The 25048-nt window shown below is 38.4% G+C and overlaps 1 protein-coding gene across 2 annotated transcripts in view; it reads right to left on the bottom strand.

Annotated features, from left to right (window-relative positions):
• The window catches only part of SYNE1 (spectrin repeat containing nuclear envelope protein 1), a 443793-nt gene that overhangs the window by 179711 nt on the left and 239034 nt on the right, over nt 1-25048 (bottom strand). For both annotated transcript variants that reach the window (XM_070603011.1, XM_070603013.1), the window contains 14 exons: nt 24513-24839; nt 23105-23257; nt 22526-22693; nt 20587-20763; nt 18205-18351; nt 14268-14393; nt 12938-13114; nt 11258-11523; nt 7518-9678; nt 3820-4157; nt 3481-3625; nt 2598-2816; nt 1575-1834; nt 89-254 (listed from right to left, as the gene is read on the bottom strand). In XM_070603011.1, coding sequence (XP_070459112.1) covers nt 89-254; nt 1575-1834; nt 2598-2816; nt 3481-3625; nt 3820-4157; nt 7518-9678; nt 11258-11523; nt 12938-13114; nt 14268-14393; nt 18205-18351; nt 20587-20763; nt 22526-22693; nt 23105-23257; nt 24513-24839 — 4830 coding nt within the window. The remainder of the gene's footprint in view (nt 1-88; nt 255-1574; nt 1835-2597; nt 2817-3480; nt 3626-3819; nt 4158-7517; nt 9679-11257; nt 11524-12937; nt 13115-14267; nt 14394-18204; nt 18352-20586; nt 20764-22525; nt 22694-23104; nt 23258-24512; nt 24840-25048) is intronic.

Raw genomic sequence — 25048 nt, 5'->3', positions numbered from 1 at the left:
TACTTCATTGAATATAAACAAATGTGTCTAATTAAAATCAGGACAATTTTTTAAGTGATGGGTATAGAGAATGAGGAGAGTCTCGTACCTGAAGTTCTTCAAGTTGAGCATCTATTTCTATTGTTGGATTCCCCAAATATTCCTTTGTTTCCTGAACCCAAGATTTCACAGAGTTGATTTGAGTCTCCACCACTTCTCGCTCCCTCAGCTCTTGCTTGACCACCTTTCCATTATTCTTCACTTTCTCCTGCATGCTTCAGAAACATCGAAGAGAGGAAGCAGAAGTGGATTTGAAATGAATGGAACCCCCTAATACATGACATCATATTATCAAAAACAGACTTTTTGCAAGTAAAGACACTTCTCCAAAACTACCAGATAATTTTCAGTAACAAATTTAGTTCAAGTATAACAGAAGAATATACATCGTATGAAGCAAATATTTATACCTGGAAATTTGAGAGTTGATACACTCCTATCCTACTAAATTACAATTAATTTTCCTCTCTAAAATAACTTGGAGATTATTTGGTTATTTATTTCCTCTGTGGAAGTCTACTCAAACGATGCAGAATCATCAGCATTTAAATGTAATGTGTAATAGAAATATTTGTGATTAGAAACCAGTCTTTAAATAAAGAATCAGGCTTCGTAAATTTTACAGTTGATAATGTTCAACATCAGAAATGTCAGTCTTTATTTGAATTGAAATAAATTTGGTAAAAAAGTTGAAATAAGTGCAGTCAGGTTATCCTAAATTCATCTATAAGTGAGGGGGTGAATGTAGGATATGTTTGAGTAATATTAGTTAACAGAGGAGTTAAATTATCTCTTGACATTTCTTTTCTTGCCCAATAAGTGAATCAGGCTGGTTATATATCATTCAGATTAACTTTCTCTTTCTACTAAGTTCACTACCACTTAATGGCTATTATTTACCTGAATTTTGGCATCATCCTTGCTCAAATCTCTGTTACCCAATTTAGACAATGAGTTATCAAGCTTTATCAAAACTAAGCTCTCAATAGCTCTCAACTGTTTACCTTTCAAGCTTCATTTCTCACGATTTGCTCCATCACCCAACAATTCCCTGAAAGTGACATGCTTACTTTCAAGCTTTCTTATGTGCTATCCCCCAGGTTGCAGAACTCTCCTCCCGCATCACTGTCTAGCTCACGCGTGCCCAGTCTTCAGCTTAAATCTCTCTTCTGAAGGGAAGCCTTCAGGGAGTCCTCTCCTAGGTTAGTTGCCTCTGCTTTGTATACTCTTAGCACTCTTTCCATGCTCAACCTAAATGGTTTCATTAGTTGTTTGTCTCTGCTGCTTGACTGTAAGTTTTATAAAGGTAGAGATTGAATCTGTTTTGTTCATCACTATATTTCTAAATACTACTAGATACGTATTTGTCAGATAAATGATTGAACACTTAAGAAAAATGAAAGCAGAGATGATGGGAACAGATCCCCACGTTTTTAAAGCAGCATGATGGAGCACCCCAGACTCCAACGACACTCTTCTTCCCTTGGGTCATGGCCAAGGTTAGTAACAGAGAATGAGAGCAGGTGTATAATTACTTCAGGCACCGATCTTGCATTGCCATGATTTCCTGCACGATGGGGGGCTCTTCTCCAGGGGATGGCGTGGCCCCGTCCTGGAGCATGCTCAGTGCTTGTTGCCTCAGCATGCCGAGGGCTGACTGTTGCTGTTCCAGCTCTGCAACGAATGTGTCATGACATTCAAGAAGAGTTAAAAGTTCTGCTTTTGAGGCTTTCTCTGCAGAACTTCCTGGTAATTTATCTTGCAGCTGATCAATCATTTCAGTGGCTTTCTTAACCTGATGATGAATGAACAGATGATGAAGCTCAAAAATAAATAAACTGAAAAAAAAATGAAAATTCCAATAGAAGTCACATCTGACACTAACGCATTGAAACACATTAAAGATGATGGTATACATTCTAAATTTTGGGAAACTAAAACCTGAATAAACTTCTTAACATGAAAAGAAAGACCACCTCTATAATTCTGGGTTTAAAGATTTAACCTTAAAATATCAAGGCAATCAGAAACTGCACAACATAGAAAAAGGTTTTTTTTTTTGGAAACTAAACAGACAAATGAAAACCTGTTCCAATATTTAAGTTAACATGAATATGTGCCTTTGAGTCATAAAGGAAGATGTGGTTTAAAACATTGAACTCTACTTAAAAGATAGAAGGAATTAAATATAGGATTTGGTAAATGAGTTAAATTCCAGCTCATTTTTATGGCAAAGACAAAATATTTTGTACTTTTCCAGGGCCAGGTGAGAAAGTTTCACTAAGAGCCTAGCAAATGGGGCAAAGTGGGCTTGTCTTCCTTTCAAAATTTAATTGCTTGGTTTTTTTAAATTAAAATAATTGGACCCTGAATTGGGGCTAAATTGTACATAGCATTATGCTTCATAATTTGGTTTTCATGTCATTAAAATAGAGATTTTTCAAACAGGCTTTTTACTTCATAAGGCCAACTTCAAAAAAGGAGCAAAATACTGCTTTTCAAATACACTATCGCCAGTGAGGAAACAATAATTTGAGCCCATCAGTAATGGAAAGTACCTTATTGTTAAAGCTCTTCCACTCAGCCACTGCATCTTCTAGAATCTTCTCCTGGTCCTGGGCTACAGCACGGAGACGACTCCAGCGCTGCCAGACAGTAGTCATTGACCTGCTTATGGTTGCTTTGCTTGCGTCATTTCCAGTTTTTTCCAGTTGTGAAGCTTTATCCTCTAGGGTCACAATTTTCTCGTGGAAAGAGTTAACTACTGACGCTAAACCCTGGGGTGGGGGGAGAAGAAGGGAGGTTGGGGAAGAGATTGATTTCTCAAGTTCTATGGACTTTGGTAAAACCCAAAATTACCTACAGAAGGAAATGTTCCTACATAAATTTATTTTCCCCTGGTAACTCTTACTTTTACATTTATTTTTTAACTGAATTAGAATTAGATTTTTTAAAGAGGTAAGGTGAATATTTATTTATTAAAAACAAAAGTTTATTTGCTACTTGAGCTGTCATTCTCCCATTTTTAAAAAGCAGCAAAAATATAAATGAACTGAATTTGATATTTAAGTATGATACATTCTACCTTATATTGCTGTGGTATATGAGTGAGACTCCGTTATTAAGTTTTGAATTTTATTTAATTAATGTAAGTTATCCTCAGAAAGTATTTACTGAAACTTATTGTCACATCTTATCAGAAGCAAACTGTTTTGCATGTCTCTTTTTAAACCCAGTGATGCATTTCCAATGGGAATCCTAAAAAGGTGACAGCATTTAATTACATTAAAATTGCTATGAAATGTGGTTAAGTATATCTTCTTCTTATTTAAGAAACCCAGGTGGAAATGAAGATTTATTTACCTGTTTCTGGAACTATCATATTACAAAGAGCCATTACAATTACAGTGAAAAGATATTAAAAACAACAACAACACCAACCTTGTGTTCTGACAATTTTTCTTCTGCTTCCTGAATGGAAAAAGTCTTCAATAAAGAAAACTCAGACAGTTTCTTTTCTGCATCATTCATCAATTCAATAACCTCTTCCCTTGCCTTCTGGTAATCCTGCCACTGAGCTGCACATCTTGAAAAAGTCCAACAAAAGTCAATAAGCAACATAAAATCGCACATTGCATGCAGAACTCTGATGTCAGTATGTCTAAAGATACTTCAAAGAGAAGAAGGAATTTATGTGCTAATGTATATCATCAGCATATTCCTATTTTCCATGTGAAAATCCATTTCACTGGAATATAAAGAATAAAATCAAGTCTATACCTTTGCAAGAGATCTAATTGGGCATGTGCATCCTGTATTATCCTCTGGCTCCTCTCTTCCAAGGAAGCCATTTTCTGTGCTAAGTCCTCTCTTCCAGTTGGTTTGATGAGTGGGTCCAGGCTGGCTACCAGGCCTTGGAGCTCCTCCAGATTGTGGTGGAACTGATCCTCTGTACTAAAAAATTCCATGTGGCTCTTCACATTTTCCTCTGCACTCTCCACATCTAGGCCATTCCCCGCCAGCTGTAGCATTTCATGGGCATCCTCAAGCCAGTCATTAGCTGCTTGAAATACTTGATAGTATCTTTGACATTGACTGTATATTTGAGTCAAGGCAGCCTGAAAAACAGTAATTGCAAACACAATCAAGTCTCAATTGCAATGTGTTTTCAGGAAATAGTTTAATGTTTCCATTTCTTTTCCAGTCCTCAGACATGTGGATGTAACTGTGTAAGTGAATTGATAAGTTGGTGGAATTTCTTTTGGTGCAATCCATTACTTTTATTTATTTATTTATTTTGAGGAAGACTAGCCCTGAGCTAACATCCACCACCAATCCTCCCCTTTTTGCTGAGGAAGACTGGCCCTGAGCTAACATCTGTGCCTATCTTCCTCTACTTTATATGTAGGATGCCGCCACAGCATGACTTGATGTGTGGTGTGTAGGTCCATACCCAGGATCTGAACTGGAGAACCCCAGGCCGCCAAAGCAGGGCGCGTGAACTTAGTCATATCGATTAAGGGGTAGCCCCTATGTGCAATCCTTCTGTTATTCTTGTTATAATTTTATTATTGCAGTTAAAATAAATAAACAAGGCTAGAAATGGAATAGAAATTTATGGTGGTATCTTGACTAGTTCTGAAATTTTCTGCTCTAAAGAAAAAATATAATGCTTAGTAATATGAGGCAGACTGAATATTTACTAAAGTGAAATAATGCCTCATTTTGTCAGAAGTATAATCACACCAGTGGAAATGTAAACTGGTACAGCCACTATGGAAAACAGTATGGAGGTTCCTCAAGAAATTAAAAATAAAACTACCGTATGATCCAGCAATTCCACTTCTGGGCATTTATACAAAGGAAACAAAATCATCATCTTGAAAAGATGTCTGTACTCCCATATTCATAGCAGCATTATTTACAATAGCCAAGGTATGGAAACAACCTAATTGTTTGTCCAAAAATGAATGGATAAAGAAAATTTGATATATATATATATATTGGAATATTATTCAGTCTTAAAAAGATAAGGAAATCCTGTCATTTGGGAAAACACGCACAAACCTGGAGTATATTGTGCTAAGTGAAATAAGCCAGACAGAGAAAGACAAACACTACATGGCCTCACTTATATAAGGAATCTTTTAAAAAAGTCAAAAATCATAGAAACTGAGAGTAGAAAAGTAGTTGCCAGGGACTAGGGAGTGGACAAAATACGGGAGGTTGGTAAACGCTAGAAACGTTTAGTTTTAAATTGAATAAGTTCTGAGGATCTAATCTGTAACATGGTCACTATGGTTGATAACATTGTATTGTATAATTGAAAATAGTTAACAAAGTAGAAAGTAAATGTTCTTACCATAAAAACAAAAGGGTAAATATGTGAGGTGATGAATGTGTTAACTAACTCGATGGAGGAGAATCCTTTCACAATGTATACGTCTAGCAAACTATCACATGTGCACTTTAAAAATCTTATAATTTGTCAATTACCGCTCAGGAAAGCTGGGGAAAAGAAGGAAGTTTAATAACAGCACACTTCCTAACTGGCATTCACCAGATTCAATAGCAATTTCTGGAAGTGAAGCAGCAGCCCGTAAGTCTCGAATAGAGATTAAAACAGAAAAGTTTAAGAACGCAGAACAGACCCCTATGAAATGAAGTCCATTCAAATCCAGAAAGAAGGGAAACACTCTTGGTGGCTGGCAACGACTAGACATGACAAGCCATTACTGGGCAGGCAAAGACACAGAGACGTGGTAGAGAAAGTACATGTGGGATTAGCACATAATAAGGAAAGAACGAGGATGGCAAAGCAAAGAATCACTGGTGGAGAATAGAAATGGCCCTAGACCCAGGACCTTCAGTTATCTGAGCCAAGACTATCGATACGACTACCAAGCACAACATGGCGGAAGTAGACACCTTAACAGATTCAACTTTGGTTCAAATCTCACCAAATCCACAGAAGCAAGCTGACATGGCAGATGTTTTTCAAGAATGAAAATTCCAGGTAAATTCTGTCTGACTCTTCACTTTAGGTTATATATTCTATTTATATCTAGAGCTATAGGGAAATAGTTTCTAAAAAATTTTTAACGATGGCCTAGAATCAACATAAAAAGGTAAAAACATACTAAATAGACTCTATTTTAAGAAGTCATAATTTTACATGATGAAGTTTACTAAGATTTTACCCAAATGTTAAAATTGAAAAAGTTTTATTATTTAGTATTAACCTTAATCCATGTGGAAAATAAAGTTAAACGATAGCCAACATTGACGGGTGACTACCTCTATATCAGGTCTACACTAAGAATATAGATCTAAAGAGGGAGATATTATTACCCCTCTTCCACAAAGGGAACACTGAGACTGAAAGAATGTAAGTAATTTGCTCAAGATCAAACAGTTGAGATGAAAACCCAAGTGTGCTTTACACTGAGGCATTAGCTACTATACTATCCTAAGGAAATTTGTCCCGGGCTGCTTGCCGAAGACGAATGGATGCAATCTCACAGAATCAGAGGGACTGAGGAAAGATATGGAAGAAAAGAGCCAAGGGACTAAGGAAGTGAACTTCTGGGCACTGTACATCTCCTTATTTTTGAATGCACAGAAATTATAGGCCCCCGAACAAGCCGCGATTAGGAGGCCACACCGGGAAGTTCTGTGTATGTTCTCATTTCTTTGTTAACCTCAAGGAAAGTCAGGATGAATATCACAGTCTTGCTCCTGTTGTGCTACAGGGAAGCAAGAGAAGAGAAAACACTCCTCCATGAGGAAGGAGGGAAGAGATGGGACAACCCACAAACAACGCAGCTTGGCGTCTGGACCACAGCTGCATTGTCCATCTGCCTCTCTCCATTTGGACACTCTTCATCTGGTGCTAATCTTAGAAATGCCAGGTTTTGGGGCCAGCCCCATGGTCGAGTGGTTAAGTTCGTACACTCTGCTTTGGTGGCCCAGGGTTGCAGTTTCGGATCCTGGGCACGGACCTACACACTGCTCATCCAGCCAAGCTGTGGCGGTGTCCCACATAGAAGAACTAGAATGACCTACAACTATGTACTGGGGCTTTTGGGAGAAAAAAAAAACAAACAAATGCCAGGTTTCACATTGTTTTAAAAAAGCATCACTAATTATTCATTGTTAATTTTATTATTAATGTACTAACATATGGTGTTTATTATATTAGCACTATCATTTATTATCTTTCCTAAAGGGGAGAGACAACTGAGGTATGATTGTATTATAACTACAGTGAAGTCAACGTGGAAATCATGTGAAATGAATACCACGTGCATAAAGAATAAAAACATCTTCTTAAGCCACTGTTGAAGACAATTCTACCTAGGATCAAAAAAGAAACTGAAGGAAGCAATTCTAACAGCAACAAAACCCCCCAAAGTTATTGTACCTGTTTACAAAATAGCAGAGTGGAAAAAAGGAAAGAGACGGCCAATTATGCTGACCTGTCTGGTGCGTAAGGCCTCCTGAATGTCCCCATCAAGCTCCGAGAGGTCAGCAAGAGTGTGTTGTAAATCAGCAGACAGCAGCTCCTTGGCTTTCGTGGATTTTTCCTTCTCCTTGTTACTCAGGGCATTCATTATTCTCAGGCTGGACTGCACCTCCTCCTGATGAATCTGGATCTTCCTGATCTCCTCCTGGATGTCCCTCAGGTTCAGGTCCAGGCACAGCGGGCCACTCAGTTCTGCCTTCACGCTCCTCAGCCAGTCCAGGGAGCGGCTCATCTCGGTCTGGAAGTCTATGCTCTGCACCATGCGGTTCTCACACTCGGTCACCGTCGCGCCGATGGCCGAAGTCAACAGTTTCAACTCGTCTTGCCAGGACTGGATCTGATGTTTGGCTTTCTCGTAAGCCAAGGGATCAAGGTGTGGCACAAGATCTTCAAGATGCACGGTCACTCGTTTCAGAAGAATTCCTGAATCCTGAAGGCTTCCTGCCAAGGAGTGATAGATTTTGAGCTTCTCCTCCGCGGGAAGCGTCTCCTCGTTCACTTTGGACTGCTCTGTTTTCACATTGTCTAGCTGTTTCTCTAGCTGGTGGCTCATCTTTGTGTGCTCTTGATAAGCACTGGTGGTGTCTTCTAATAAGCTAACCCTTTGTTCTGTTTGTCGCTTCAGCCTGTGGTACAAGGTGACAAGATGCAGCATCTTGTCTGGCTGCCAAGGCTGACCGGTGCTGCGAAAGCTTTCTTTCTTCTGGTTCAGTTCACCCACTGCTTCCCCGTGGCCTGCCACCTCCCCCAGAAGAGCTCTGCAACCCTCCTGAAGAGACAGAGCCTCTTCAACAACCAGGTCGGTGGGGACGTGGCTCATCTTCAAGAACTGGTCTTCGAGTTCACTCAGAGACTGGGTTGTCAACTCGATCAAGGAAGCATATTCTTTCCGAGCAAGAATTGCTTCTTGGATCTTATAGAACTTGTCTTTAGCTAAGGCAACGATGACATTAAATTGCAGGGGCAGAGCGCTGAGTTTTTCACTGAGGTAGGAATGATCGACTTCATTCAGCGATGGCAATATGGCCTGCCCAGTTCTCTGGAGCATAAGTAGGAGATTTTCATATTCTGGAGATTGTTCCAGAATGTGTTGGTATTTGGCCAGTTGTGTCTGAAGCTCAGTACTCTCATTCATTAGGTTGATTTCAGGAAATGTAACAATATCTGCTTGTTTTAGCCAGTGACAAGCTTTATCAAAGTCTTCCTTAAAATGCTTTCTAGAAACCAAATTTTTCTCTAGTTCTTGTAGCCGATGGCTACACTTTTGTAACACAGTGTCGTAGACGCTCTGCAATTCCTGAAGCTTACCCAAGACTTCACCCTTTTCCTGTTCTGTGGCTCCCTTCATTAGTTCACGACCCTGGGCCCACAGTCCGGTGATCTCGTTCTGGTAAGTCTTGAGGCTGGCTTGCGCACTCTTACAGGTTTTGACCTGTTTGCTGACATCGTCCGGTAACAGGCAGATATGGTCACGGAACATTATCTTTCGCTCGTGTTGCTGAATTTGGCTGGTCGCCTGGAACACCGCCATGAGAAACTGGGTTTTCTCGGACAAGGCCTTGTTTAAGTACTTTCGTCTCTGGCCCACTAAGTCACTGAGACAATTCACATGCCTTTGTGCATCAGAGAGTGCCTTCTGGATTATCTGCCGCTCATTTAGGCCAAGATCAGCCATCACCCTGTCAGCGTCCTTCATGAGGGATTTCAAGAGCATCTGTTTGGCCTCCAGTTCACTGCAAATGGCAAGGTGATCCATGAGAAGGTTCTGAGCCATCTCAGGTGGGGGGCTCTGTTTAAGGGCCTCAGCAATGTTGGGTTGCTGTTCTTCTGCCCACTCCATGAGCTCCTGAAACCTGGACCGCACCACATTTAACTCCTCCAAGTTGGTGACTGATACTTGGATTTTCCTTTTAACAAGGTCCTCAAGCTGAAACCAACGTTGTTCCAGGTGGCTCGTCTGTTCTTTGACTAATTCTTTGTCATCTAAATTCAGATGTTCTATCATTTTCTGCTTTTGATCTTTCAGATTGTCAACAGCCTGCTTTCTCTCCTGCAATGCCAATGCTAACTTTTTCAAAGCCTCCAGATGGACAGCTGTACTCTCTGCATCAGATCTATAAAGACATAAAAACAAGTTAGCTTTAGTCAATATCTACGTTTGTTCATACTATGTTAAATTTCACTTCACCATTTTCTCAAAGTGGATGTTCTTAGCTTGGAGTAGCTCAACTTATGGGTTATTGACAGAGGTGCTAAAATTATTATGGAATACAAGACCTATATAATTCTACATCAGAAGTTGAACCAAAACAAGTTGCCTAGACTCTCCTTCTAGCTAATGCTGCCCTCCCATCACATCTGAAATGTACTTTTAGCTTCTTCCTCTGGCCCTTATCAACTGAGCAGAATTTGCATATTAACAAGATCCCTGGATGATTTGCGTAAACACTAAACATTGAGAAGCACTGATCTACTGCATTCTTGAAAATGGCACTTAAAGAAATTAATAAGTGATCCACGATTTATGTGCTTTCCTGGAAGAAGAAGCTTCAGTAGACAATATAGTGATGGATAGTACAGTCCATAGGATACAACCAGTGGCTCTAACAGCTGTTCATTTGTGTACTTAGATACTTTTATCATTAGAAATCTTTAAAAACAAACATGAACTGCAAAGAATTCTCATGTCTTTGACTACAAAACACACATGACAAAATGGAATCTTACAGTCTCTTTCACCTACAAAAGGATCAGTTTTGAAGTATGAGGAGCAGGGTTGGGAGGCAGTATGATGACTTCTGTTTGAATATATTAGGTCTGAGGTGTCTGTGGGCCAACCCGATGGAAGTGCCTATTATAAGCTCGAAACATGGGTTTTTGCTGATAGTGACAAGATCTATCCCAAAGCCTAGTAAAATGTTGAGCATCAAGGAAAAGTAAACAAATTAGAAAATAGTATACCTCTCCACCCGACAAACACTATGATTTAACTGTATCTAGAATAGCATTTTCAGTTTTAATTGGTACAAATGAATAAATCTGGGCAGAGGAAGCGCAGATTTTAACAATGATAGTGATCAGAAGTATAGGAAGATTTCCATATAAGGACCCAGTGTTTGGGGGGAGGGGATATTTGAAAGAATCATTTTCAAAGAAAAAGCTTAGAGGGGTTCAATCACTACAAAATCACAAAGGACACACATTAATTGAATTTGGGTTGTTCAGTAAATTCTAGAATACCCTAGGTACAAGACAAAACTTGACTGAATTACAGAGAATGTATTAGTTTACGGCATTGGCAAGAAAGCTATGGAATATACAGATTCAAGGAGGTTTCATTTCGCGAATTCACAGATGATGGTCCCATAGCTGGTAACTAGACAAAGCTAGAGATATTCTTGGGATATTCTTTGAAATCACAGTGTAATAGTCTTTGGAACATTCCTTGAGGTCACAGGGAAAAACTGTGCTGTTTCCAAACATTCTCCTGCAAGCCCATGGATAAATTAATATTGAGTGAGGAAAACCGTGACTCTATATCCATATGAGGACATTCAGTTCTTAATATTTTATCAATATTAATAATGATACTCAATAGATGTTAAAAAATATAAGTGAGACATTTTAAATTTTTATAGAAAGTAAGAAAGTCCTGGCTCAGCATTTTCGTGACCATTGGAGAATTGCTGTTACCTGGCCAAGTTATCCCATTCTGTGGTAAATTTTTCCAAGAATGCTTCAACGACGTTCATACAGTCATGGTAATCTCTTGTTCTCTGAAGATCCTCTTCCCTTTGCAAACATAGGTTGTTAGACTGAAGGCAGAGGTCTAGGCACTGGTCATTTAAATAACTTATTTCCTTGTGTTCAGGAGACTCCTGCTTCTTGGTTAACTTATTCACCTTGTCTGTAATGGCGGTCACTGACGCTTGCTTTCCCTGTAGTTTCTTAACAAAATCCTAAAGAACAATGACAAAGTAAATAATGTGTAGTAAACCCTCATATAAGTATAGAGTCAGGCATACAGGTAATACCTCTAAACACTTTATGTAATTGAAGAATGTACAATGAATGTGTCATAAGGGACAAAAAGAAAATCTAAAAATTGCCATGCCTCCTTATGAAAACAAATTTCCAAGTGTGTAAGAATCAAAGGATAACTGCGGTATTTTTCTTTATTTGGTTACTTCAAAAAGTATAAAGAAAAACTGATAAATGTGAAACAATATTTCAGTCATTAAGGAGAAAAGTTAGGGGCCGGCCCGGTGGCTCAGTCGTTAAGTGTGCACATTCTGCTTTGGCGGCCTGGGGTTCACCAGTTCAGATGCCAGGTGTGGACATGGCACCGCTTGGCAAGTCATGCTGTGGTAGGCATCCCACATATAAAGTAGAGGAAGATGGGCATGGATGTTAGCTCAGGGCCAGTCTTCCTCAGCAAAAAGAGGAGGATTGGCAGCAGTTAGTTCAGGGCTAATCTTCCTCAAAAAAAAAAAAAACGAGAAAAGTTAATATTTTCTCTTAAAGTGCAGCCTTAGTTTTCTAAAAAATTTTAAAGTTCATGCTTTTGAGGAAAAAAATTTAATTGATGTCATCTCTATTCTTTTTTCTGCACATGCAAACATTCCAATAGAAAATATAAATAATGCAAATGGCTCACTATCACAGAGAAAAAGAAATCTTAAAGTTTGTTAAAAATCTGGTACAACTTCAATCAAGTTAATATAATAATTTTTTGTTATATTTTAAGTTATATATAAATGTATAATATAAATTCTATTTCTTTTGGGGGGAGTGAGGAAGATTGGCTCTGAGTCAACACCTGTGCCAATCTTCCTCTATTTTATAGGTGGACACCACCACAGCATGGCTTGATGAGTGGTGTGTAGGTCCATGGCTGGGATCTGAACCCGTGAACCCTGGGCCACCAAAGTAGAGCACAAGAAGTTAACCATTATGCCACTGGGCCAGTCCCCCAAAATTCTATTTCTATTACATTTCAAATTAATTATATACTAATACATATTTTCTATATTAAATATATAACTAATTGATACATTTATAATCCTACAGCTTTAGCCACATTGTGATGAAAAGCTAGTAACTAATAAGACTTTGTGTGTGTTTAGTGGCAGAGTCCTCTGGCTGCTTTGTTGGAAACAAACTAGAGTGTCAACGTCCTTCAATGCAAGTGGCCCATTGGAGCTCCAAGAACATATTTACATGTTTCCTTTCTGATCTGTCCTTTCCTGGCACCACATGAAGGTTGTTCTGATTCTATCCTACTCCTTAAATAGCTATACTGTCTTCAAGGGCTGGCTGACACACTCCCATCTTGGCCTCATTTATCTCCCCTGGAGACTCGTTCATCCCCACCTTTACTTGGGAAACCATGTTCTGTGCAATATTCAGTTCCAGTTCTGCATGCCTCCTCTTCATATTCTGCAGTTGCTGATCGGCATCCTGGAGGTAAATCCAAAACTCAGCCTTCATGTGCTTGATCTCTTCCCAGCCCTGGGTTAAGTTCTGTGCCTGGGCAAGCCTTTGTTCAATCTTCAGAGAACACAGAGGCAAAAGTTAGCAGCAATAGATAGAATCATTTATGTTCGATGAATCAGAGATGCAATTCTTCAGCCTGTCCATGTACACAGGCCAACACACTCTAGAACTTTTAGCAATTTATTAGGTCAAAAGCTGCCCACAGTTTTCCACAGTAGGCATTTCAGTAGACACATCTGTTTGACTGACTCAAGAATTTGGTTTTGGGGGTTAACTAGAAAAGTCTTCTATTGTTCTCTATTGTACATTTGTTGACACTTCTTACAAAACACCAAGTTTTTAATGTTTTGGATATATTTTTAGATCTCCTTCACTGGTTTTTGAAACCATATATTTCAATAAATCATTTCTGTAAAAAATATGAATTACATTATCTTTCATAAAGATTTAAAGAGATTTGCTTTGATAATATAAAAGTGACAAACTTACAGTATTGGAATATCCACATTGTTACTTATTTTAATTCACTATTTTTTTCCTTTAGGTAATTTTACTATTCTGTGAATACTCAATCAAGTAAATATCAAAACCAAGTGGTGCTTTTTCTTAAACCCAAGCATGTTGAATTAAAGAGCTTCAGGCAGCAGTGCCAAACACACAGCCCCTGTACTGCCATCTGTCTGCTGTGGACAGGCACTGCTAACTCATCACAATACTTTTTCCACTGAGCCCAGATACAGCTTCAGAATCCTTCTCAACACCACACTCAGCCACTGCCAATGGATTTGAAGGGTCACCACAGATGGCCTACTCTTTGTCATCCCTAATATAAAGCAAGGATCAGGAACCCTTTTCATATTGAGTGTCACCTAAAGAAAAAGATGGAAAAGGAGTAAAGAACAAAAAAATAAGTGGAAAAATAGGAAAAGAGGAAGAGAGAGTGGTAATTAAGGAGAAAAGAGAAGAGGAATGAGGTGATAATGATTAGCAGTTCACTGGGACGAAATGTTTCAGTTCCAATTCAGTGGCGTCAGTATCAGAGTGTGCTTGCTTTTCTGTGACAGTTGAAATTCAAATATCTGTTTGTTATAATGGCTGTAGGAGCATTATAGTAAGAATAATTGAAGCAGATATTTTCTTTTACATCTAACAATCAAGCAGGAGAGTAATAAAACAGACAAATCCAACATGATTTTTAACTTTTTACCATTTGCTCGGTTTGTTGAATGTCTTTTGCTGTGGTTTTCACTGAAGAGTTCGACAAGTCACACATGGAGCAAAGGAGATCTAAATAAGTCCTTGCTTGTTCCTGCAAAGCTCTGAAGTGTTTGACCTAAAAAAACCCCACAAACACATACTTATCAGAGTGAAAGAGACGCATGCTATATTTAGATAGCAGATATTTGTACCATTTGTAATGTTTTGTTGACATTTCAAAAATAATCTTGCTACACTCAGTATTTGCACCATTACTGTAAATGACAAATATTAGTGACTTGCAGGAAAGAATTCCAAACACACCGGCAGGAACCCATTTGTCCACCAGCTGCTTCTCGTTGTCATTAGTCTGTGTGGTCTGGGACAGGGGAACACCCAAGAGACTTCTACAGTCTTTCCAGATTCTCTGCTCACATTCTAGTTTGTTTTCCATTTCAGAAAAGAATCAGTAGCCTACTCTGGCCTGCTTCTTAATGTGTCTTTACTTATTCTGAAGACATAAAGGAAAAGGTCATGATGCATGTGTAGTCTTCTCTGGAGTTGGGTAAAAATGCAGATGGCTGGGCTCTCTTTCTCCACAGAAAGTTCACAGAGGGCTCTTCCCTTTCCATTAGCCCAAGAAAGGCTTCTCCAGGTGGATCTTTAATCTATTCACAGAAACACAGAGAAATGCGTTTCTGTGAAGATACTCAGAGTCTATGCAGGCTCTGTTTTACATACTGGGCACAAAGCTGTGCCCCAGACAAAACTCTTGCTCCCATGGAGTTTACATTCCTATGAGAGAGACAGATAATATAGAAAGAAACGAATACGCAAAGCAACGTTTGGTAGTGCTAAACCATGTGGCAGAGTAAAGGTGGGTAAGTGTGAAAAGGAAGCACTGTTACTTTGGGAACTGTGTACCTCCATGACCTCCCTGAGGAACAGACTTGCATTTGGGGTGGGAGCAAGTAGTGCCATGGGGTAAGACCATTTCAGGTGGTGGGAAGGACAGCGAATGCAAAGCCTTAAGGCTGGAGCAGAGTGACCCAGGTAGGAGCCATGGTCAAAGAGGTGGTTGGGGCCAAGTCACAGAGGACATTACAGGGGAGTTGACCATCCATCCCAAGTTGCCAGGCTTATGCCTCTAGGCCTTCTCAACCCCTGGACTGTTGACATTTGAAGCCAAATAATTCTTTGCTGAGGGGCTGTCCTGTGCACTGCAGGATGTTCAGCAGCATCTCTGGCTGATACCAATGTCATCCTCACATTCCCGTTGTGATAATCAAAAATGTCTTCAGACATTGCCAAATGTCCCATGGGGAGCAATATCACCCCTCCTCTGTGGCTGTGAACCACTACTCTAGTCCCACCGCAATTATGAGAAGTGGCCTCTTTATTATCAAAAAGGTTCATTTTTGGGAAACAAATTATATAACCAGCCTATTCATTGACCGTGGCAAGAAATTTGGAATTTGTTCTATGTTGTGACGGGAAGGTATTGGGACAAACATGATCTGACATAGGTGTTAGAAGAATCATGCTTACTATTGTGTGGAGAACAGTCTAGAGGGGTGACAGGCAGCAGTGGAAGCAGGTGACAAGGTGTTAGACTACTGCAGGAGTTGGATGAGAAGTGATGATGGCCTGACAGAGGGCGGTGGATGATAGAGGTGGTAAGAAATGGCTCTCGATTACTACATCTTTGTGACAAATGGGGAAGGGTGTATTCACTGCAAGTTGTATACATTAAAGTTGATCTGCAGAAACATTAGGTGATTTTCCAAAGTCATAGTCAATAATGGAGCCCAAGTTTTTGACTCATCTCAGTATCTTTTCCTCTGAACTGTATGGATTGCCTAGATACATGATTCTCACGTAGATGTAATAAATACAGATCAATTTCCCATTAAGTCAAAAGCAGCAGCTCGACTTTTATTCAGTGTACAAACTGATTGGAATTTCATTTCCAATTAGTATCATTAGTTACTAACCAAATCTCCCCATCATGTAGCTGTGACTCAGAGAAAGTTATCTGTCCCAAATGGCCTTTGGAAATGAGAAGAGAATAAGACATTGGAATTTTAATTTTATAAATATATTTACTTTAAAAAGAATAATGACTTATTTGAAGATTTATATAGTTGGCCTGATTCCCAAAGCATTGGGAGCTGCTTACAGATTGTCAATGACAAAAGAGTTGCAAAACATTTTTGCAAATCTGATAGCATGTTTGCCCGTTCCTCCAAATTTCACATTTCATGCCTTATAAAAACCATGGCATTCTTAACAGAATCAAATCGGTCTGTCATTTTCTTTACGGTGGTGGGAGTGTATTATCATTACATAATGGTTGAGTGTTTACCACGTGGGAGGCACTGGGGAAACACAACACATGCTGGGACCGTGATCAAATTCCAAGTGCAGCCAGTCAAAGCCTGACCCCGAGTCTGACCCCGTCTGAAGTTGTCAGCAGTGGAATTCTCCAGCCGCTATCCAAACTAGCCAACAACTCGGGCCTGCTCAGTTTTACATGAACACAATGTTTACCAAGGGGAAAATTTAATTAACTAATTAATTAAAACAAAGTAAACAACCACAAAAAGAAAAAAAGAAACAAACAAAAAACTCCTTCTCCTTCAGATTGACTGAGGTCCAGGCATCTCCAACGCCTCAGATTCCCTTCTCTGGCTACTTTCTTCAGGCGACAGAACATTTGAAAGACTGTGTGGAAGGAGCAGAAACCAAAACATCGAACCATGTTGGCACCTGGTCTGGAACCCAAGAAGGATCAGTGTCCTCCTGTAACCACAGCTAATTCTGGTAGGTGTAGCGAACCTCCTGTTCTAGCAAAAGGTCATTGGGATTCACACTACTTTTCCCCATTCCTTTTCTTTCTTTCCTGGTAAAAAACAAGGAGAAAAATCCAGCTTTGTTCTGAATAAAGTACATTGGAAACAAATGGCCACAAGAGGAGGAATGACTCAAGAAACCTCATAGTCTAATGAAAAAGCACAGGATAGACAATCTTTAATTCATTTCTTGAGTCAAGGAGAGCCATGTTTCATTTGTCCTGATCCTATTGTTTATAAGGTATAATATGTGCACTTTTGTGAACCATTTCACGACTTAAATAATGTAAATCTTTAAGCCAGAAAGTATAGTTTATGGAATGAATTACCTGGACACATTTTCTATGTGGACTAAATGCATAAGTACATTATTTTAACCTTAGTTTGAGAAAAAAAAAATTGAATTATTTACTTAGTACTGTGACATCATATCTGGCAGAAATAACCTTTACAACTAAATTCCTTTAAAATAGTTTTTCCCAGGGTTTGCACTGCATAGAAGAGCTGATTAGTACAAAAATTTTAAAAATATTCCTCACGTATTCTGATTGTTTCAGCAGCAACATTTTAAACATGTGGATGTCAAACTAATATGTAGTAGGTTCCTTTCACATGATAACAATGAATATTCCATTCATCGTTCATTCAACAAGTATTAGGCACCTGTTTTGTGCCAAAAAACTGGGAGAAGCTAATACTGCTTTCCTGTTTACAAATCACATACATTGCGGTATGACATTTAAATTTCTTCGTAACTTTCTGAAGCCAGTATACTTATAACCACTTTGCGTGTTAGGATACCAGGGCTCAGAGAAATTAAGTGACTTACTCATGGTCACCGCACCGAGCAGGAATTGGAGTAGATCTCTCAGCTACAGTGCCCATGCTTTTCCTATTCTACCAAGCTGTCCCTCAGTATTGCATCCACCTTCCTGGCTAGAACACGAACTTGGACCAGAGTCAGGCGCAGACTTTACTTATACTTTCCTATTCCCAGGAGCCAGCACAGTTTGGCACAGAGTAGGTACCTAATACACTTTCACTGAACGTCTGAGAGAATCACAATACAACATAAACTTTCAGGAGTCAAACTACCTGCTTAACGGCTTCCGCCCGGCTAAGAGGTGGATGTGGGCTTGGCTTTAAGTCTGGCTGGACTGCAGAAAGCCAGGCCTGGCACTGCTGTAGCGTGTCCTGTCGACTAACATGCTTCTGAAGTTCATGTTCAAGACTCTGGTACACCTGAGACAAAACAAGTACGAAGCAGTTGTGAGGGCTGTTTCAGACGTCCATAAAGACCCCTGGAATCAAGCGAAATATGTCCCCAAATCTATTCAAATAGATTTCCTCCCAGGACTCCCCAACACCATACACATATCTACAGAGTTTGCATATGTTCCAAAATGTTACAAAGCAAAATGGCCACCCCCAGCCTATAACTTCTCAACCCACGCATTACGATGTAATTTCCTCATTAGGGGAAGAGAACGTGGGCAGGGTTAACGTAACTGCAGAAATGGGTTAGAAGGCATCAAATCTCTGAAGAAAATTGTCAAACATAAATTAGAGGTTTTTGCAGCTTGCCCTGTGGTTTAAATATTGCACTTTTTGTTTAAGCTAGAAACTAAAAGTAAAAATAAAATGTTATTTAATGAAAAGATAACCAGTATTTCTCTAACTGAAACGCCTCTGCTTTAGGGGTAGGGTCAAATTGGGACTAAATTATAACATAGGAGGGGAGAGTTTCATACCTTCATTTCATTTTAGAAGCTGTGTTCCAAGATAACAATAATCTAGAATAACCTAAACATTTTATAATTTGTCTATTCAATTAATTAATCCTCAACCAGCCCACCAACTTCCATTTTATCCATAAAGAATATATTGAGAAAGTATTGTTTCTCCTTGAAATCAAGATGAAATAAATCTATGATATTTTCTGAACAAACTATTTCATTAAAAAATAAAATAAGAAGGAAATGAGGTTAGTCTGGCTTTTCTTTCATTGCTGCAATGACAGAAGTGGTAACTGAATTCTGCTTCTCTCTGTCATCTATTAAATTCGTCCTTTTCATCTGATAGTGGGACTACCCCTTATTTATTCTTATTGTAGCAGAACTAAAAAGAACAAAGCTGTTTTGTTCTCTTTATCGTTTTTGCAAACTTTAAGTATGAGGTTCTCACTATGTTCTTAGAGTTTCATCTGCTTTTAAAAATTTTATTTTAAAATTGTTTGTCTTTTGAATAGTTACCAATGTTTCTTTAAAAATTTAACCTGTACCCCTAATGCGTAGAAAATAACCCTACAAAGGCAGTGTTCAATAAATCTCTGTTGAATGAGTGAACAAACGAGCTCACCAGAAAGCTCCATGCTGTTTTTTTCATCTTGCTCCCTCTTCCTCCTTTGTCCTTATTTGCAATTATTTGTCAGATTCCTTCATCCTTCTTTTTTATTAACTTTTTGAAGGTGAATTTTCTAGGCCTAGGGCATCAACTAACATTACCCAGCATTTTTTTTTTTAATTATCATGACGAGCACAGACCATTCTCCCCATGTCACTTGTGTCTCCAGTTCTTACTGACTAGACCAGTAACAAAAATACATGAACTTTTTGCTATGTCATTTAAAAATTCTAGAATAATAAAAAGCAATTCACTAATTTTACTCAATTTCTGTTAAAAGGAGATTCTTATCCATCTTAAGACTTATTTCTATAACATTAAGGATTCTATTTTAGTGAAAGCATATCCATTAAAATGTAACTCAAAATTGGTATTTATTACTTTTCTCAATTTCTATATGAATGCATAAAAATATTGAATTACAGTAGAACCCAGGCTGCACACAGTTAAAAAGAAAATAATTATTGTGAAAATTACAGAATAAACTTATTTGGTGTTACAGAATAAATGGCAGATTAGAAAGAAATATTGATGACATTCAAATTCACAAAAATTTTTCACAATCAATTAATGGAAGAAAGGAATTGAATAAAACTGAATGTCTGAAATTCAGCACTTTGTCACATCAAATAAAGGTACGATATATTAGTATGTAATATAGTAATATGTAAATATAGATGTAAATATATGTAAATAGAGACTGTGAAATCAATCCTTCATTTCCTGTCTGGACATACACCAAAGCTATCCCAAAGACTTAAGCATCAGTACTATTTTTAAAAACCTCTAGGGGCCAGCCCCGTGGTCCAGTGGTTAAATTCTTGAGCTCTGCTTTGGTGGCCCAGGGTTTTGCCGGTTCGAATCCTGGGCGCGGACATGACACTGCTCATCAAGCTATGCTGAGGCAGCATCCCACATGCCATAACTAGAAGGACCAACAACTAAAAATACACATCTATGTCTCGGGGGGCTTTGGGAGTAAAAGGAAGAATAAAATCTTAAAAAATAAAAAATAAAAATGCAGACCAGCGAAAAAAACACATCATCATTCTAGAATGTTCCACTAGTACTCACTCTCTGAGCTGTACTGCAGATTGCCGAGTAACTATCCCTCGTGCCCTGCAGATGAGTGTGCACATTTTGTTTAAGCTTCGCTTGAAGGTGGTCTGCACATTGGCTGATCAAATCGTCACCTTTAATTTTAAGGTTGTTCAAACGTTCTTCAAAACTCGCAATTTCTTCCATCATTGCCTACAAAAATGAAACCAATACGGAGTTCTCACAATTCCATTTTTAGTTTTTCAATAAGCCATTTATCAAACAGAAAGCTTAAGATCAATAATTTCACAGTTTAATGAAAGTTTTGAAAGAGTTTTGCAATTCATCTCAGTTACCATATTAGCAAATTTAAAAAAATAATGTATGTTTTCAGAGATACTTCAATGGGAAGAGTTACTCAGTTTAATGGATTAAGTTACATAGGGAATAATGAAGTAACCTTTACGACTAAAGAGAATTCATGACTGATATCACTTAGAGAGATACGTGCTCTCTGGTATTATTACCAGAGAAAAGGATGTTCATGCATTTTTTAGCTCTATAAATTATAATTCTGGTATAATTTATGTTTAAAACAATCTAATCACTATTTAATCTCATTTGTCTAATAAACTAATATCTGATTTATATAATAATCTAATATCTAATTATCAATTTATGTAGCATATAATTACATCTAATGATATTTATATTAATAAAAATAACATTTACCACTTACCATTTAGTAAGCACCTGCTAGAGTCCAGGAACTATATATAAGCCCTGATAAATGTGTATTATCATTATTTTACAGATGAGGAGACTGAAGTACAGAGAGGGTACATAATACGCTCAAGATCACACCGCTAGTAAACACAGAGCCCCAGGCTTTGGACCCCTCTCTGCCCGACTTCGGCTCATACATACCCACGTGTTCTCTGGCGAGCTTTCTCATAGATCGCAGAGGAGAGGAACACACTTTTTCAAATCAGGCTGTAATTTCTTTATTAATGTATGATGCTAATGACAGGTGACACCTTTCAACACAAGGTTTTCTGGGACATGCCAATATATCTAAGGGAAACTTTGATGGTCTCTCAGCAGCCCAGGATCCACCATTTTTTGCAATGGTGCTGAGTTAACGGTTATTAAATACAATGTATTGAAAGGATCCATTTTGTCTTCGAGTTGGAATAGAACCACCACATCGTGAGATTACTGAAGGTATTTCCTCAATGCCTAGTAGAATATATCATGTGTTACTTTTCTATTCATCTTTGCTAAATAAATTCTCTCCTACAGGTAGGAATCCTGAAGCCCAGAGAGGTTAACTGGCTCTCCTAAGACACACTGCTAGATATTGACTATGTCATGACAAAAATTCAATTTCCAATTAAGGTCATCAAAATTGCTCCATAAAATTGTGGCCATATGACATCTGGCATATATAATTACTAAAAATACATGTTAATAAAGATGAGAACACCTCATATCAGTGCCATGCTTGGCGGTTTACAGAGAGCTTTCATGTACATTATCTCTGTGATAACCACGACAGCTCTGTGACTGAGGAGGCTGACATCATTATCACTCTTCACAGAGGAGAAAAAAGAAGAGGCTCAGAGAGACTAAGTGCCTCCAGCTAGGAAGGAGAGAGTCTGGCCACAATCCAGACTTTCTGATTACTATTCCTGTATCCTATTTTTGGCTGCATGTTTCTAAAATAATCTCTTTCTTTGATGAAATGCTCCATAAAGATTAAAGTCTGTGCTAAAAAACTGTTAGCTGGGAAGAATGCTACAATGTGTTCAGAAGTTGAAATGCCAGGATTTAACTGTTGTTGACTAAAATATTGAATTCAACTGTTCTCAACTGTCAGATGTTCTCGAGACTCAGACCTGATTCTTTCAGCACAGTCATTACAATTCAGGGATGCGCGTCCTGTATCCTTCAGCTCTTTGGATGTCAGCCTTACCTTGTGGTGGGCCAGTTGCTGAGTAATTGTCTCCAGACAGCTTGTCTCCATGAGGTCGGGCGCCACCAGCCTGCCTGACATCTGCAGCAGCCACTTTTCCACTTCTTGGAGCTCACTGTTGTAACCTTCGTGGTCTCTGACTTTTGCCTCGAGACTGCAGACATGCTCCTGTGAAGTCAGGTACCTGTTAGAGGTGACTTTCAAGCCAAAAGTCCACTCAAAACTCTTTTATATTTTTAAAAACCCAGTGCAACTCATAGGGTAGGTAAAGTTACACATATCAGGAAATTACTAGGAACAGAAAAAAACATGGATTCATTATGCCATTTTTGCGCCCAGCTGAATAAAAGGGAAAAATGCCGATGCATACCAGCCCTTACAATTTTCTGACACATAAAAAGGAGGCAGGAACATGATGCAGTCTATACAGAAGCCGAAATACAATGATATACACCTGAAATTTACATCATATTATAAACCAATGTGACCTCAATGAAATCAATTTTTTTCAAAAAAGGAGTCAAGACTCCCTTTTGGGCAAATAAGCACATTTTTATTGAATTTCTGATCTTTCCTTACCTTTCCTGCACTGCAGAGGTCCTGGTAATCATCTTGAAGTTTATCTATTTTCTCCTTTAAAGCAACATCCTGCACCAGTTCCAGAAGAGCTTCCCCTTTCTCTCGCACTGATTTTACTGATGGCTCGTGAGACAGTACCGTTTGTTGAAGAGACTTGAATTACAAAGAAAAAAAACAGCCAGTTCATCTACGTGATCAAGGTGAATACATCCATATGCCTGTAGCAAGTATGGGATGGTCTACCCTAAATAGAGATCTGATACATATTTTATAAATTAATAAATGTAAAATATCTAAGAGAGATTGATTTTTTATGGCTAATACAGTTTTTAAATACAGAATAAAAGTAACATATCAAATAGCCCTTCCATGTGGCGAGGGAAGTATGGAAAAGAATTATATTTGGCTAAATTTAACATAGTTCATATTTCTGGCTTCTACCTCATTCCTTTCAGCAGAGAAAAAATACTCAAAGTAAAATGAAGGGAGCAAGGTACCATCTTTTGATTTTGAGTTCAGGAAGTCAATTGTAGCTTGAGCTGGATGTGAAGTTGGGGAGATAAAAATTCCAGCCGCAACGTTACTGTGACCAGCTAAAAACATCTTAATATATAAAGAACTCAGTGGGGGAAATAAAAAGAAGAAAAAGCGCTTGTGATTCTTAACGTGGCACCTTCAAAGACACGCTGTCAGGCTTGGCAGAAAAGCCATGGACAAGAATAGACATATTGGTTGGGGGAAGAAAAAGCTTCCAACAGGAAAAGCTTTGAGGTAAGCCATCACACTGTAATTCTTAAAGACTATTGCTAAATCATCCTGGTCAAATTTAGAATACAAATTATCCCACCTGTAAGCTTTTATAATTGTTTCAAAAATTTGAGGTGTTGAAATATCTATTATCTATAGGATGTATACCTATAACCACATCACTATTCTTTCAAAAGTTTCTAAGGCGTTTTGCTATTGTTGGTTAATTAGAACTTATTTTTTTACAGTTGGTTAATTAGAACTAATTTTCAACATACCATAGGTCAGTTTATACGCCTTGGGTACCCAAAAGATGAAGGGAAGACTAGATGAAAATTCAGATAAAACCTATAAATATGAGACCATGATGCTAGGAAGATTTATCTGGAGGATCCATATATCCGGATCTCACTGTCAGAATAGATCTCTATTTCTTGATACAATCTTTGAATATTAGGCAAATAGGATTCCCGGATGGAAAAATAACTCTGATGTAGTGCATCTAACCAAATAAATCTACGTCGCTCACCACCAGTAGAATAGACATGTTAAGGATGTTTCAGACATCCATTAAGAGTGACACACACCAGAATTCATCTCCCTCCCATTTAGTCCCTACATGACCTCCTCATACATTTGTCAATGAATAAGAACACACTACCTTATATTTAGATAACTGAGCTTTTTTCTCATATAATTCCATTTTGGGTTCTTCAGGAATCTGTAGGATTTCTTGGTATTCTGCTATCCATTGAGTTAATGCTTTATATTTATCTGAGAATTCCTTTGCTAAATGAAGGCCTTTTTCCAGAGTCATGTGCTCTTTTCGGACAGTGCTGGTCAGTTCCTTCAACTGCTCCACGTGATGGTGGATCTCTTTTCTTAACGTCTCTGCCTCATCATCCTCTAAGTATCTAAGAGCTCTCTCTCCTTTCTCCCGGGCCGATTTCAGCAAACTGTGGCCTTTCTCCATGTCTTTTAGCAAACCCTGAGAGAGCAGGTAGGGAACAAACATAGAATTAGTCTTATTTCTTTCCTTTTAAAGAAGAGACTTTCAAGTCCCATTCTTGAGTGCATCTATTTCCCCTTAAAATACGTTTTTGAAGTTTAGAACCAGATTTGACCTGCCAGGAATCCTCTTTTCTTTATTTTAATACACGCTTTAAAAAGTCTTCATCAATATACCACTTCCAAATA

Source organism: Equus przewalskii, chromosome 32 (assembly GCF_037783145.1).
Source record: "Equus przewalskii isolate Varuska chromosome 32, EquPr2, whole genome shotgun sequence".
NCBI classification, from domain to species: Eukaryota; Metazoa; Chordata; class Mammalia; order Perissodactyla; family Equidae; genus Equus; species Equus przewalskii.
Note: the sequence above shows the minus strand (reverse complement) of the source record. Positions and strands in the feature narration are given on the sequence as shown.